The sequence below is a fragment of the Camelina sativa genome, chromosome 7 (assembly GCF_000633955.1).
Source record: "Camelina sativa cultivar DH55 chromosome 7, Cs, whole genome shotgun sequence".
Taxonomy (NCBI): domain Eukaryota; kingdom Viridiplantae; phylum Streptophyta; class Magnoliopsida; order Brassicales; family Brassicaceae; genus Camelina; species Camelina sativa.
Window position 1 is genome coordinate 20,521,189 of NC_025691.1, and position 13,428 is coordinate 20,534,616.

Genomic DNA, 13,428 nt, shown 5'->3' on the forward strand with positions numbered 1-13,428 from the left:
TGTCTCTCCGTTATCGTTGTCTTCTATGCTCATAAGAGCCTCGCCAGCTTTAGAATCAATCTCGGCCTCTTGCTTTTCGTTATCGCCTTGCTTGTGGTTCCTGTTTTGGATCTGGTTTATGTCAAAGGACAGGTCGGTTTATACGCCGGATTCGATATTACCTCCGCAGCCCTTGCGTTGTCCGGTCTCGGTGATGCTCTTATGCAGGGAGGTTTGATCGGCGTCGCCGGTGAAATGCCTGAGAGGTATATGCAAGCTGTCGTCGCCGGAACTGCTGGCTCCGGTAAATATTTCATCTCTCTTTTGATTTGTTTGCTCTGGACCTCTGGTTAGATTAACTTAGGAAGTGTTTTGGGAATTATATGGATTTGTAGGTGTTCTTGTTTCACTATTGAGAATCTTGACTAAAGCTGTGTATCCTCAAAACCCTGATGGTTTGAGAAAGAGTGCGAATCTATACTTTGCTGTGGGGATTGTTGTTATTGTGATCTGTGCTGTGTTGTTCAACATAGCTCATAGACTTCCGGTGATCAAGTACCACGAAGAGCGTAAACAGGAAGAACTAATCAAAGAGAAGAGTCAAGAGAAAGGTTCTTTAACAGGATCAGTGTGGAGAAAGACACTCTGGGAGATCGTGACCAAGATCAAGTCTCATGGTTTCGGGATCATTCTTCTATACATGGTGACGCTGTCGATATTCCCTGGCTACATTACGGAGGATGTTCATTCTGAGCTTCTTAATGATTGGTACCCTGTGCTACTCATTGCAGCCTACAACGTGTTTGACTTGGTTGGCAAGTCTCTCACCGCTGTTTACATGCTGATGGATGAGAAAATAGCTGTTGGTGGTTGCATTGCCAGGCTCTTGTTTTACCCTCTCTTCTGGGGTTGCTTACATGGTCCGATGTTTCTCAGGACTGAGATTCCTGTTACTATACTGACATGCTTATTGGGACTCACCAACGGGTACTTGACAAGCGTCTTGATCATTCTGGCTCCGAAATCGGTTCCATTGAAACACGCAGAGACCGCAGGTATCGTCACTGTGATGTTCTTGGTTATCGGTTTGGCCGCTGGGTCTGTCATTGCTTGGTTCTGGGTCATTTGATTCTACCAAAGCTTGTTATGTGTACTTGTTGTATTCTTTGAGCATTCCACAAACTCAGGTTCATTATTCTGTGAATCATCATCATATGTGAAATATTCCTTTTACTTCAGTAATATGTGAAATTCCTTTTTTTACACCAAGAACACAATAGACTTGTAAGCTGTAAAAAGGCTACAACGTGGATTCAGTGTATTCATTAAAGTGTAAGTGGTTCAAGGATTCTTCAATTTAATTCTGAGCTTTCTAGTGATTTTTGATGCTTTTGGATGGCATGCACGTCTCTTGTTGTTGTTGTTGCTATCAGACTGTGCGACTTCAATCCAGTTTAGAACACTGAGAATCAGAGATGGTGGTACTTTCTTAACGTCTGCATCATCATCAGGGCCTTTAGATTTCTTCATACCTTTCTCCAGAGCCATTTCGATGAAGTCCATGAACCAGTTTGCAGCTTCGTCCTCAATCTCCTTTGCCAACCTGATCGTGTTGCCTATCCCTCCACAAGCTGGGTTCTTGTTCTCATCATTTGATCTTAATGACCCTTCACTCTGCTGCTTCAGAATAATCCGCCTCTTTGATCTCCTTTTCTCCTGATCGATTGAATTATACGCTATTTCATGCAGGATTGAACAAGACTCTTCTTCTCTTGGTTTCTGAGTCTCGGTTCTTGTGTTTTTGTTGTTCTGTGACTTGTTCTCTGCTTCAATGGATGTGATTTCGGTTACAGTTTGTGCCATCTCCTGGTGAAACTGCATGAATTTCTCAAAGCACGCAGAGGGGGATTCAGCTTTGGCTGATTTGCTCAGATTAGCAAACGTCCTGTCCCAGAAAAAAAACACCACATCAACACATAACATTCAAACTCAAATCCGATTAAAAAAGCGTACGCAAAGAACGATTTAGCCATTGTTTTATATACTTGATATGACGGACAACTGTTTCCGTAGCTGTAGCCTCGCGCAATGCCTGAAGTGCAATCTTCTGAGCTGTCTCCCGAAGCTGAGTTGCTTCCTATATCAACCAAAGTAACACCAAAGAAGATTTTGAGTAACAACTTAAACTACCAAGAAAGATGAGCTACAAGAATACAAATCAACCTTGCTGAGTGTGTTGAGCCTTCCTAGCAGATTAGTGTCTTTCTCAGGTTTAATCATTTCCTGTCTTAAGGAAGTCGACCTCTTCGAGGTGGACAAGGGAACAACAACATCTTCTTGAGACTCTGCAATCAAGAAACAAGCTCTGTCTTGAACAAACCACACTGTATGATCAACAGAATGTTAAAAGCAAAGGAGCACAAAATCCAATACCTAAAGAGAATTTGAAAGGACTAATAAGAAGAGAAGCTGATGTATTATTATTCGTTTTGGTCTCTCTATCACAAACACTTCTACTTCTCGGAAACTTCGAAGCCGACGGAACAGCACAACTCTTCCTCAGCATCGCCGTCGCCGGATTCTCACCACCTTCCATTCTCCCTAAAACCCCTCCGCCGAAAGAGCATCTCACTCCGCGTCCTCTTCTGATCGGAGACGCCGCGAATCTAGCTGAAGCAGACCTCTTCGCCGGCGTGGAATGTTCAAAATCCAATGGCATTGGTTTCACAACGAACGGAGACGAAACGTCGACGTTTTGTCCCCAAGACCCTCTTCTCGGCTTCGACACAGTCTCTTGTTCGGCTTTTCCTTTCAAACCCATCATCAACGGCTCCGGCGTCCCGAGCAACGGGTGTCGACCAGGGATTGGCTTAGCGCCTTTTATAACAGGAACAGGGGATCCAGGTTCGAGGCGATCAACGTAGATAAACTGACCAAGCTGGAGCTTGTTGCTGAGAACAGCGTCGTCTTGGTCCGAAGGAAGAGAGACGTAGATCGAGTTAGAGGAATCAGAGACTTTGATGAGAAACCCTTGTTTAGGCTCCAGTGACTTCTCGTCGAGACCGATGGGGACGATATCCGTGACTTGTAACATAGAGCTCCGGTGCTCTCTGGTTGGTTTGATTCCTGTTTTCATACCGTCGATTAGTTTTTGAAGGATTCCAGGTGCTAAAGCTGCCATTTTTGTCGACCTAATTGATCAAGAACGAGCAATTCAGAAAATTTCAAGAACTGGGTGTTTGGATTGGAGAAGAGACTAATGACTTTGAGATGAGAAGAAGGAGATGATCTTAAGGATTTGCAGTTGCTAGAGAGCCAACGGTTACTAGTAGTAGAAGAAGAAGGGAAAGATAAAAAAAAAGCAAACTTTTTTGAATCATGGCCCTTTGTTTTTGGGACGTTACAACGGTCGAAATTGCTGGTAGATCTGTGTCGCAATTATATTCTAATTTATATCCGTGATCATTTTGTTTTACACTTTTACTAGGCTATAACTGCCACTCTTTGCAATAATGCTGAGTTTGGACGTTTGATGACATACTTGGCTAATTTTGAGGAACCATTCATATGCTAATACCACTAACATAATAGTATTTGGTGGTTGGACAGTGAATAGTTGGTGTAACAGATAAGCATTGTATGATTGGGACTACAAAATTACAAGAAAGTCGAACTGTTTCAGTCACTTTTAGGTCGTCTATGACAATGTCTTAATTGGTTTTGGTAAGGGAACATGAACAACTTTAGCAAAATGACTAGTTTCTTTCCAGGCAAAAGTGACTCATCAACTGAAGATGATAATTGTATAAACAAAAAAAGAACAAAGTAGGCCTTAGAAGAAAACAAGGGTCTGTCATTCTTTCCGCTACTTTTTGATATCTTCAACCTCTCAGAAAACAAACTGCAAAATACCCCGCGATGAAATGAAACAAGTTTGTTTGAATCTACCACCTGGAACCAATACTTGCAGGCCATGTTATAGTGTTGAAGCAAATCCTGCATATATCAAACACAAACTTTGATTAGTCCAATAGTCAGTGCACAGATAGACCAAATGCAACTCTGCTCCACCGGTTCAATGCTTGGTAATCATGAATCAACACATCATTTTATTACCACTAAATAAAGATTACCGGCAAAACATCCCAAGAAAAGAATATCGATAGTGCGGATAGATAGGCCTAGGCCTAGACAGTAATAGGTCCTCAAATTGGTCTGTGGAACAATATCGTGATAAAGAACGTTTTCTATAAAGCCGATCACTTGATATACTGAACAAACTGGTTACTTGTAATAGCATATCAAGCAGATTGAAACTATTTTACCAATTGAGAGTTTGAGACTACATTCACTTCTTCTCTCAAAACATAAATGCAGAATCAGCTCTAATTCTAAACATACATCACCAGTATTGATTCAATTCCTCTCAATCTCAATCATTAACATCAATGTAACAAGATTAAAGAAAGAGCTGTAAATCAAATTCACTGGCAGAGAAAGAACACAGGTAAGAAAATACCTTCAGATAAGCAACTCCAGTTTTGATTGCTGAGAGATAGCAATGAAGTGAGCAAAGCAGAAGCAGTAACACTATGTAAAGGTACAAGTGAAACCCCTGCACTCAGTTCCACAGGTACCCTGCTCAACACAAAACCCCAAATCCAATTATACATTTCAGAGATAAACCCTAATCCTTCGAAACTAGATCTTATCTCCTGTAGACTAAAACTACCCTAAGGCATAAGTTTTTATAAAACTCATTTCTAGGATTTTGAGAGCCTAACCTTGAGAATGTGAGTCTACGAAGTGAGGGACGAGCTGAAGATGAAGAAGATGATCCATTCCCGAAAGCAATTCCGGCGGATTTCCCGATCTTAGAACCAGAAGACGCCGCTGAGGAACTACCGAACAGTATCTTCGCCGACGATGACGATACCTGAAGAGCTCTTCTCATGCCGTTGGCCGCCATGTCTACTCTTTTTGTTTCTCTCAACTCTTCGTCGGCGACATTCTGATCTACGAAGGTGAGGTTTTAAAATCGGGTCGGGTCGGATCTTAAGGAAACGGATCTAGCACAAGCCTAATTCGGCCCATTAAGAACTGGGCTGGTAACCGGTTAAGATCTGGTTCAACCGGGAATTAATAACCGGTTATTACCTGTGCTTTATCTTTTCTCAGTTTCTTTTACTTCTCTCACTTCTCAGTTCTCACACCTCTCTTGTTTACGAAGATGACGATACAGTTGAGAAACCTCGAGACGAACGAAACCCTAACTTTCGAGTTTTCCGATGAGTCTACGCTCAATGATCTCCGGCTAAAAATCAATGATTCGACGCCTTCCTCTGTTCGTTTATCGATCAATCGCAAAGACGACCTCCTCGCGGCTTCGTCTCAGGCTACGCTCCGATCACTCGGCGTGAATTCCGGTTATCTCATCTATTACTCTCTCGATTCCTCTGATTGTAGCGCGTTTGTTCAGAAATCAGAAACGGTAAAGTCCGGTTCTATTCCGAGTTTCCAGAATCAATCGAGCAGCGATACGAATCACGGAGGAGCAGAAGAGCTCGGCGGCATGAATCTCTCCGGTGTAAAAAGGGTAAGCGAACCTCTCTTCTTAAAAAAGATATTGATGGAGGAATCTGGTGACACTTGGGAATTTACAACTGTGGTCATGACTGTTCATGCTGTTATGTTAGAATCTGGATTTGTGCTGTTCAATCCTGATTTAGGTATGCGTTTTAGCTTCTCGGCGGGGACTTCAGTATCGCTTAAGTATACTCTCCCATCTGTGATTAGTGCTAATGGAACCGAAGTAGTGAGTGTTAAGTTTGAGGATTTAGTTGATGTTGAAGTTTATGGGTCTCTTGATGAGGATAGTTTGGTGGATAAGGTGTGCATTAATAAACGTAGCTATATGCACATTGTTGATTTGCTTATGGAAACTTTGGAATCTGACAATGAACAAGATACTTTGAGCGCTCATCGTGAGGTACTCGTCTGGTGGAGATTGATCAAAGATGGTATTGTCACGCCTCTGTTAGTTAATCTGTGCTACAAAACCGGCTTAGAACTTCCACCTTGCTTTATCAGTCTACCTCGAGAGCTAAAACATAAGATACTAGCGTCGCTTCCTGGTGTGGACATTGCGGCGTTGGCATGTGTTTCTCCTGAACTGCGAGACCTGGCTTCAGATAATGACTTGTGGAAGCAGAAATGCTTGGAAGAGTGCAAACATCTTGTGACAGAAGGGAATGATGTGGTTAACTGGAAGGAGGTGTTTGCTAGTTATTGGAGTCGAAAGGGAAATTTCTCCTTGATAAGAGCTAGGGCACTTGCAAGTATTTTGCACGGAGCATGGGTTCCTCCTGGAATCTTAGGTCGTGGAGTAAGAAACTACTAAAAAGGCTGTGCCATAAAAAAGAGACCCCGGGTGAGTCAGGTGGAGTGAATGTTGTTTGTTTTCAAATCTTGCAAATAGGCTATTTTGATATTAGGAATGTGGTGTAAAGAGCATTGGAGACTTAGTATACTTCTTCTTATTCTAGTACTCAGGAATGAGATTGTTTGTATCGGATTTTGCAAAGTAAGTATACTGAAATTGATGAGTTACTGAAGTTCACATGGAATTGGCATTTTTTTTTTTTTTTTTTTGTTTTTGGGACAAAGAACAGGGAATTGGCATTTAGGCTTTAAGTTTTCTCAACCAACCAGAAACAGAAATGAACACATTTAGTAAAAGGATCCAAACTGAATGAAGTGAAAAGACTGCAAAGAAGGACAAACACAGAAAGTCTATTGAATTTGATTTGATCACACAACACTTCATGGCCTTTGTAGGCTCTCTCTTCTCATAGATATTTCACAAATTTATTATCGTCATAAAATAACATCCCTCTATCCAATAATGGATTTGGACTAAGTTAGTTGAGATAGGTAAAACTTCAATGGAGAGAGAGAGAGATATGGGTGGGTCTTTCTGATCACACGCAGAGGTCAAACTCCATTACTCCTCTATCTCTGTTACATTGTCATAGACTCATAGCATCTTTGACAAAAACCGTGAATTTGTAAATACGTATCACACTAACCAAACAAGACGACGTTATTGTGTTGTTTGTGATTCCTGTGACAAAACCTCGTTTCTAGTTGTGAGTAGGCCTGAGCATAAAAACCGTACCCGAATACCCAACTTGGAATCCGACCCGAAAAACCGGGTTTGGGTTGGGTACGGGTTTACCTATAAAATCTTATTGGGTTCTATTTTCTAATACCCGTAGGTTCGGATTAGGGTCGGGTAATACCCGGTACCCGTTTGGGTACCCATTAAACCCGAACATATAAACATATTTATAATATTTATCATTAATATAATGCAATTACCCAAAAATTATGATTATAATTTTGAATATTTCATTTAGTTTTATACCTAAATATCAAAAATAATCAAAATATCTAAAATATTTTGTTATGTAAGTCAAAATTTAACTAAATTTATTTAAATTTAATTATATTTTTTCGGGTACCCGGTAGTTCGGATACTAATCGGGTTCTAAAATTTGTAACCAAAACCGACCCGAACCCGATAGTACCCAAACCAAACTGAACCCATATATCTAAAAATACCCAATGGATTCTATTTTTCTAAGCCCGTTTATCCGAACCCGAATGGGTGATACCCGAACCCGAACGGGTTAGCCGAATGTCCAGCCCTAGTTCTGAGTTTCACACCTCACTGGCCTCTCTCGTTCGATCCGTACGATGATTATAGAGATCATATTCACTTTCATTTTTAATGTTGGTAATGGAAAACCACGTGATAGATGTAAATAAAAATTCAATATTCCTAAATTTAAGGGAAATAAAGCAACAAACATAACATGCCAAATAGTTCAGTCGGTAATTGAAAGTGATGGATTGTTTCATTTTCATGCACTAGATGAACCCACAAATCTTTATAAATTATATGTAATATGTTTGCTAAGACGCTTGTAAATCCCAAAAGAAGAATGATATGTTATGTTTAAAATATGAGTTAGGTTAGCATTTGTCTTTGTAAAAACCCAAAACAAAAAAACCCTTCATGATTATAGTACTGAAGTTTAATTATGAGCAGGTTGTTTCAATAAATGATTAGGGAAAAAACTTCCATTATTTGCGCGATAATAAGGGAGAAGATTAAGTTGATTACACATGCTGATTTTGTCTTTTGTTCGGTAGATAAATTAAACATCTGATAAGGATATAATTAAAATCGAAGTAGGTCTAACTGCAACTGCAAATAGGATTCAATTCACATTCCCTCAAATTTTTGACACATGTTTAGTGACAATAGTGAAAAGAGTCTCTACAATGTATATAGTTGTATACTAACCAAATTTGTGGTGTGTTTTGTTCTTGCAGGGTTCTTTTTTTTTTGGGAACATGTAGACAAGCCTATTCTATAATTGGAAATTGTAGACTTTTGGCATATAGTTTTACTTACACAAATTTGAAACCAGCTAATTGACAATAAGCAAAGATGGCCAATGGCCATACACGTGTTCATTTTTCTCTGAACCTTTTTTGTTAACGCGTTTACTATTTCTTTGTGTCAATCAAATGCCAAAATGTAAGCGTCAGGATATAAAAACTATTTTGCTTACCCGGAAGTTGCCAAAGAGAGAGTGACTCAAAGATGACTAATTCAAGAACACACTCAAACAAAATAATCTCACAAGACAAAGTAATGAAAAAGTTTTATTAGATGTTAATGTCGGCTCACGAAAACTCCCAACAAAATAAAAACAAACACAGAAAAAAACCTTGATTATAAAAAAAAATGTTCGCAATGCCAAATGTGTTACCCTCATTACGCATTTGTCCCATTGATATAGCCAGCTCGTGACTCTTCTTCTTTTCTTCTCTCTATATCTCTATTTCTTTCTTTTCTCATACATGATTATAAAAAAAAAAAATTGGGTGGCACATAAAGTCCACCTCATCTCTACATCTTGTGGACATAACTAAGCACATGTAATTTGAAAACACCATATCACTGTCCCCATCTTCTTATATGTTGTTTTCACCCTTATATTTTTGCATAAAAAAACATATGATATATCCATTTCCTCAATTCAGTAATATAAATATCCCAATCAACCATTCCAACCAACCAACCCATTCATTAAAATTAAAACCATAAAACAGACATTCACTAAAAATGTTTATATAAAATTATTCGTACCGCCCACAAATCAGTAACAAAGCCTTTACATTGTTACTGAAAAAACTTCAAAATATTATAATCATAATAATTATAAGGTAGAAAATTAACATTCCTTCTATGTAAAAACTTCATAATCATCATCATCATAATAGATAAAATCCACGACCCAAATTGATCGAACACACACCGAACCGGTCCGGTTTAATCAGCGATAGCCCAGTTCATGTCGTTCTCAAAAATCCAGTGACACACTTCGATCCGACCCGGTTTAGACCCGAGAGCTAAGAAAGCTCCATGAGTCGCACCCCATGATGACGTGTCCATGTGACAGATGGCAATCCCGTGGTTAATCTTCTTCTTGCTATCAATCTCCAAGATATCAGCTTCGTACACCCGAACCTTAGGCACGGAGTGGCAGTAATACAACAGGTACGGGTACAAGCTCTGGTGACACGACACCGCTTTCGTCACCTTCCCGCCGTTTATCCCGTTGACTTTTCCTATCACCACCTTCTGCTTCGACCCCGCCACGTTGTCCGTCGTCCTTAGCACCACGCTCCGCCCCAGCACCGAGGTCGCGAAATCGATCATGTCCTCCGCGGATCCGACGCAGCGCTTCGTCTCCCCGACGCTCGGAGGTCTCTCGCACTCCGTCACCGCGTCGGTGATTAAGCCTCCCATCGTCGAGTTCTCCCCGGCGTGGAAGATCCTCTTGATCTCGCCGAGCTTCGAAACGGAGAAGGGTAGTTTAGTAATTATACTCCGGGGTAAAAACGACCTTTTAGGCATTTTATCTTTGATGTCAGGCATGGGAATCACTGTGCCTTCTTTGAGCGACGACTCCCTAAAGAATTTGCCCGGTTCAATCCACTTATTCACGGTTTTGCCATCGCCGACGGTGTTCGCTGTCGAGACGTTGTATTTAGAGAAAGCGACGCCGTTTTTGGCGTATTCCTTGAAGGTTGAGTTCGGTGTGTAGGTCTTGAAACTGATCCTGCTGCCTTCAGATCCTTTGCCATAACCGGTGAATTTTTCCGAACCGGGATTGAAAGATTGACCGTAATTTACGAATTTGACCTTCTCGTTGCTCGAGTCTTTGGCGTAGGAGGAGAAGGAATCGTCTCCGACGTTGGCCTTGTCTCTGTAATTCGAGAATGTGTCATCGGCTGAGTTACCGGCAGCGCCGTAGTTTTTGAAGTTGTTCTGGGGCACGTTCCCGTCGGTTCCGTAGCTTGTGAAGGTGTCGTTGGCGGCGTTTCCGTTCTCGCCGTAGTTTGAGAACCCGGAGCCGATTACGTTGGAGGAGACGCCGTAGGAGGCGAACTCGTTAGGGATCCCGTTTCCGTTTTTGCCGTAGCTCGTGAAGGACTGGCCTGGGCCGGCGTTGGCGTTTTGCGTGTAGGTTTTGAACGATTGAGTTCGACCGTTTGCTCCGTCGGAGTACGCCGTGAATCTGCTCGTCGGGTTGTTCACGTTGTTTTGGTAGTTGGTGAACTCACCGGCGCCGCCGGTTCCGGATGTTCCGTACGAGTTGAATCCTTCCTCGACGACGTTACTGCTGTCGCCGTAGACGCTGAATTTATCGTCGTGTCCGGCTCCGTTACGGCTGTATCTCCGGAACGAGTCGGTCTCGACATTGCCGTCTTTGGAGTAGTTCTTGAACGAGTCGCCTCCTCCGGGACGACCGCTGCCGTAGTTGGTGAAGTTCTTCTGGTCGTAAGTGGAGAACTTGACGTCTCCTTCGTGTTTCTCGAGACTCGTTCCTAAATCGGGGAAACAGAAGAGGTTAGCGGCGGAGCAGAAATCGGGAAACCGAGTCGGGAGCGAGTTGGTGGCGGCGAGTTTGGAGAAAGTGGCTGAGTCGACGGCGTTGAGTGGCGAGGCTTTGGAGATTAAAAAATCCGATCTGGGAGATTCGCTACGGATCTCTTTGTTCCAGTAACGGACTAGAGACGCTTTAGGTGTGAATGGATTCTGCTCCGCCGAGAAACCGCCGCCGATTAAACGTCCTCCGACGATAACAACCTGCATTGCCAACAAAAATCCACATTTACTGATTCAACGAACAGTAACAAAAGTTCCCTAATCAAAACTATATAATAATATAAACCAATCAAATGGAATAAAGTGTGACATATAGGTAGGTTCAAGATTGAGCTTACATTGAAGAGGATAAAGGACAAGGATTGGAGAAGAAGGAACTGTTTGAGCATTTTTGTTGTTTGGTTTCTCTATCTTCTTCTGCTAAGTGAGAGAGAAGAGAGGAGCAGAGAAGATGAGATTGGTGGGCTTGATGGGTTTGAGAGCGGATTGTGTTTTATATATATATATATCTATGATGATGAGTAAAATATATATATAGTAGCCAAAAGCTTGCTTATACAATTATGTTTTTGTCCATAAACTAAACCCTACACATTTAAATTTATTAACAATTTTTTTAACTTTTTATTTTTGGATATCAAACTTTTTTTTTATAATTTATTAGTTATTTATGAATAGATGCCTAGATGGTATAGTATTGTGAATAAATAAGTAAATGATGATGTTTTAGATTTGGTATTTAAAAATAAGATGAAAATATTAGAAGAAAAGGATAATGAGGGAAATTGAAAAGAGTGGAGTGAAAATAGGGACAGCAGAAACAGAGTGACAAGAGTAGAGTTTTTTTTTTGTTTTTTTTTTTAGAAGAAGAAGCAAGAAAAATACAAAACTGAAGTGGGACTTTTTTTTTGGTTTTTGGACCGGTATGGTAACGCGTTTTCAAAACCGGTTTGAGGTTACCGACCACCAAATTTTTAACGGTTAGTTAACTTTTTTTAACCGTCCAAAAAAGAAAACAAAAGAGCAATTGAAAGCTGTACCTATTTTTAGGAGATTTTCTTGAGTTATATAACAAGACAAAAAAAATTGTAATGGTAATGTTTCAAGAAGACTCTTGTTGTGTATGTTGTTGTCTTCTAGTTTTTAATGGGGTTTTTTCAACTTTTGGACAATGTTTTGTTAAACAGCTACTATGGGGAACTGAAATCTCAATAGAAGATGCCAATAGATGTATCAAACTCTTTTCTGTGATTCTGCTTTTTAAAGTTAATTACTATTGAATTTAATCATATAAACTTTTTCAAACAAAAAAAAATTACTATATATTCTTGATGTTTTATTATAGTATATCATTTTGTCTAACAACTTTTAAAAGCTTGCTTATACAATGAATGTATTTGGATTTTCAAGTTATCTTTATATTTGTTTCTTTTACAATAAATGGTAAAAAAATGATTAGAAATGGACTTTTTAAAATATTTGTATTGACAATATATCTATAAAATCACAAACATCTATCAACTTTTTGCCCAAAACAAAATATCTAATAACTATTCTGAATAACACTCAGCCTTAAACAATACAATCACATAATACAGCCCTCGTGTCATGTTTTCTTATGCAACTATATTACCAAATAATTTTATCACAAACAAAAAAAAAAGAGAAACAAATGTAAAAGGCATCTAGCTTATATATGACGTCAACAACATACAAATATGTGTATCCTAAGTCCTAACCTTTACTTACAAAAAAATTTCATCAAACGTTTGTAATTTGTAAATAGTAATGGTTATCTGGTTTATACAATGATACTTGAATAAAAATTAAACCATAGTTTTAAAACCAGTAAATCTTAAGTAACATACTAACATTATAGCGATGGTTCGCATATATGATAGTGGAGTTTTTATGAAGTGAGAATGAAAAATAAATGGCAATAAGAGATTAAATACAACATTTTAACATTTGTCGTCGACTAAAATTTATACTTATGTATGGTATCTCATGATCGGACGAAATGAATGCATGGCATCATGTATTAATTTTATTATAATTTATTGCAGTTGTCATTACAATAGTCAAAAGCTATAATTTTTTTACAGTCTATTCTGATTCTGAATTACATATTTGACCAAGAAAAGGCTACATCAACTGATGGCCAACAACTCTACTAAGGACTAGAGTGTATAACTGGATGACCAACAACTACGAAACGAAAGTACTCCAGTAAAATTCATTTATAGTAACTTTGTGTAGTAGTCGTTGGTTATCTGATGACGAAGACGAATCCTTGATCGTTATTTTTACAACATTCAAAAATTTAGTGACTAAGAAAGTAACAAATATTATGCTCATAGCATTAAAAGTAAAACGTAGCATAGTAACTATTTTGTACTACTCTATCAATCTAAAACGTA

General features: G+C 39.6%; 5 protein-coding genes across 5 annotated transcripts in view; 2 read left to right on the plus strand and 3 right to left on the minus strand.

Annotated features, from left to right (window-relative positions):
• The window catches only part of LOC104701673 (equilibrative nucleotide transporter 1), a 4,362-nt gene extending 3,035 nt beyond the window's left edge, over positions 1 to 1,327 (plus strand). The window contains exons 2-3 of the mRNA XM_010417408.1: positions 1 to 283; positions 375 to 1,327. Of these exons, the coding sequence (XP_010415710.1) occupies positions 1 to 283; positions 375 to 1,108 (1,017 nt within the window). The 3' untranslated portion in view covers positions 1,109 to 1,327. The remainder of the gene's footprint in view (positions 284 to 374) is intronic.
• LOC104701672 lies at positions 1,192 to 3,397 on the minus strand. The gene is made up of 4 exons (XM_010417407.2): positions 2,413 to 3,397; positions 2,203 to 2,324; positions 2,025 to 2,116; positions 1,192 to 1,924 (listed from the first exon to the last, which is right to left on the minus strand). The coding sequence occupies exons 1-4, from the start codon at positions 3,158 to 3,160 to the stop codon at positions 1,321 to 1,323; spliced, it is 1,566 nt and encodes a 521-aa protein (XP_010415709.1). The 5' UTR covers positions 3,161 to 3,397; the 3' UTR covers positions 1,192 to 1,320.
• Positions 3,593 to 4,997, minus strand: LOC104701674 (protein NUCLEAR FUSION DEFECTIVE 6, chloroplastic/mitochondrial-like). The gene is made up of 3 exons (XM_010417409.1): positions 4,764 to 4,997; positions 4,499 to 4,617; positions 3,593 to 3,975 (listed from the first exon to the last, which is right to left on the minus strand). Exons 1-3 carry the CDS (start codon positions 4,946 to 4,948, stop codon positions 3,956 to 3,958), a joined length of 324 nt encoding a protein of 107 aa, XP_010415711.1. The 5' UTR covers positions 4,949 to 4,997; the 3' UTR covers positions 3,593 to 3,955.
• On the plus strand, positions 5,178 to 6,605 carry LOC104701675 (F-box protein SKIP22-like). Its single transcript, XM_010417410.2, has one exon. It carries the CDS (start codon positions 5,210 to 5,212, stop codon positions 6,377 to 6,379), a length of 1,170 nt encoding a protein of 389 aa, XP_010415712.1. The 5' UTR covers positions 5,178 to 5,209; the 3' UTR covers positions 6,380 to 6,605.
• On the minus strand, positions 9,167 to 11,509 carry LOC104701676 (polygalacturonase 1 beta-like protein 3). Its single transcript, XM_010417411.2, has 2 exons — positions 11,347 to 11,509; positions 9,167 to 11,209 (listed from the first exon to the last, which is right to left on the minus strand). Exons 1-2 carry the CDS (start codon positions 11,395 to 11,397, stop codon positions 9,386 to 9,388), a joined length of 1,875 nt encoding a protein of 624 aa, XP_010415713.1. The 5' UTR covers positions 11,398 to 11,509; the 3' UTR covers positions 9,167 to 9,385.